This window comes from Montipora capricornis, chromosome 7, assembly GCF_036669925.1.
Source record: "Montipora capricornis isolate CH-2021 chromosome 7, ASM3666992v2, whole genome shotgun sequence".
Lineage (NCBI taxonomy): Eukaryota > Metazoa > Cnidaria > Anthozoa > Scleractinia > Acroporidae > Montipora > Montipora capricornis.
In genome coordinates this window covers 33,698,192-33,700,691 of record NC_090889.1, presented here as the reverse complement: position 1 = coordinate 33,700,691, position 2,500 = coordinate 33,698,192, and the positions used below count along the sequence as shown (strand labels likewise).

At 38.7% G+C, this 2,500-nt stretch overlaps 1 protein-coding gene across 1 annotated transcript in view; it reads left to right on the top strand.

Annotated features, from left to right (window-relative positions):
• The window catches only part of LOC138057001 (tyrosine kinase receptor Cad96Ca-like), a 30,686-nt gene that overhangs the window by 5,507 nt on the left and 22,679 nt on the right, over positions 1 to 2,500 (top strand). The window contains exon 2 of the mRNA XM_068903009.1: positions 648 to 764. Within this exon, the coding sequence (XP_068759110.1) occupies positions 648 to 764 (117 nt within the window). The remainder of the gene's footprint in view (positions 1 to 647; positions 765 to 2,500) is intronic.

The following is a 2,500-nucleotide window of genomic DNA, read 5'->3' as shown; positions in this document are numbered from 1 at the left end:
TTAGGATTCACATTAAGATGAGATTAGATTAGGAGCAAACTCGTGTTAGGCCCAATTACGCCTTAAACGATATTTACTCTCAAATCCAGCTTCTGTCGATTAGTACTCAACGTATGGTTGGGTCATACATGGTGTTTCGTTTCGCTGTTTCGTGGTTTAGTAATGCCCTAGAAGTGAACATTTTTGACACCTAAAGTAGTTTTTCCTCAGTACACAAAGCTTGAGCATTTATACATCGAGGGGAATGGATGGACACTAGAATGAACTGTGACCGAAATAGGACGAGTTCCCTTATTTCCTGTAAGGGAAATATTTTTGATAAAAATATGTCTATTTATACACTTTTTTTCTCAGAAGTGTGATAGGTGATGAACGCAACAAAAAATTAGCAGACAAAGCTAATGTTAGTTTGTTGAAACGCAGCAAGGGCAGTGTTCCTAAGTCTGCACTAAATCAAGCTTCTCGGGGAGACATGTGCATGAGGAAAAGAATTTGATGCTGCAATTATTCTCATGCATTAGCCTTTGTTCCATGCTTGCTTCAATACAACCGCGACATTACACATCAACCGATCAGCTACATATTAAGGTGTACCTATCTAGGGAACTTCCTTTTTTATTGTATGTTGATCTAATTTATGATTGCAGCAACTTCAGGGGAGGATGGGCGAAAGGCGCTGATGAGAGAAATTGGATTAGGAAAAACTCTTGCTGACAGCCCCCTGCCAAATGTAATAAAGTTTATTGGCTGCGTTACCACCCAGAGTAAGGAGCCATTTTGTTTGTGTTTTTATGCACCTATTTTTTTATTCTATTCACAATTTTCTCTTCCCAGATCTCAGGTTTGGCCAGAATTGATAATACCATGGTTTTTAAGGACTAATAATAATTACTATTGAGGTTTTCACGTGACGTCACGGCGGCCATATTGGTGTTCCAAAACAAAGAAGGGGCGGCCATATTGCGGGGAATCGAATTCTATTTTTGTGCAAATAGTTTCTTTTGTTTCATCAAATTAACATACCTTCTAGTCACGTAAGTGAAAACGCTCTATTGATATCTTACAAGTAGTACTAACCTCAAATGTCAACCCACGAAAACTGTGCTATTTTCTGCAGCCATTGATTGGGTCTCTTGACAAAGAAAGATAAGACATTTTGGTATTCCAGACTAAATCACCAGGAGTGACTTCGCTGCTACCTTTTTATAATATGCCACCCACTGGAACAAAAGAACATTGATAACAAGGACGTATTCAAAACATAGACCCCAGGTACATGTATTACCCCTGTGGACCTGGTCCTTGGACCCCTCCATGGAACCAGTCTATGGCCCACCCCTGTGGACCCAGTTAAAGCTCGTCAATTGTGTTCACAATATCATTCCCAGGGAATTCTTTGCCAACAGTAAGGCAGGAAAAACTCGGCGGAAAATGCCCCGGAAGAGAAATTAGCGCTTGTCGTAATTGTACACGATATTGCTGCTACCTTAAAACGTTTTATTCCGCATGGTCGAGATTCTCAGAGTACGTTGGGCGCTAACTCTTAGTTGAGATCTATTAAGTCTATAGGTTGTCATGGTGCTTAACCCAAGTAAGCGCTAACCATGTTTCGAACAACTGTCACTCTGCTGAGCGAAAAATATGACAGGGAATAGGATGTAAAAATTTATACAGACTGCAGATTGAGCATAGAGAATGACAACACCATGGTATAATAATAACTAGTGGTAATTGAAGCTTAGGCGAGTGCGTACAATAATAATAATAATAATAATAATAATAATAATAATAATAATGTCAAGGCTAGACATTTTACAGGACAGATTGTTCCAGAGCTTCGGGGCTGCATAACAAAATGCTCTTTCTTATAATTCTTTGGCTGGGTCTGAGCGAATATCTAGTTGATGATTTTCGACTGATCAATTTACAGATGTAATCAGGTGCCATGCCGTGAATAGCTTTAAAGGTAAAGAGAAGAATTTTGAATTCAATGCGTACTTAATTGGAAGCCAGTGAAGCTGATATAAGGCTGGTGTGATATGGCTGAACTTCGGTTTCTTGAGACTAATTAGTCTTGCAGCTGCATTCTGAACTCTTTGTATCTTATCAATTTGTACCTGTGGCAGTCCATAGAGTAAGCTGTTGCAGTAATCTAATCGGCTTGACACAAACGCATGAATTAAGGTCTCCGTGGAGTTACGCGATAAATGTTTTCTTATTCGCTTAATGTTATGAAAATAATAGAATGATGTATTACAAACTTTGTTTATGTGTGAGTTCATCGACAGCTTTTCATCAATAAAAACACGGAGATTCTTCAAAAATGACGATCTCATTACATCAGAGTTGCCCACGGTAATCGAAGAAATATTAACTTTAGCTTACTGTTGTCGGGTTCCTATAATAAGAAATTCCTTTTTTTCATAATTGAGAAGGAGTTTGCCGTGTTCCATCCATAAGCGTATGTCCTTTATACAATTTTGCATGGCAATTATAGCGC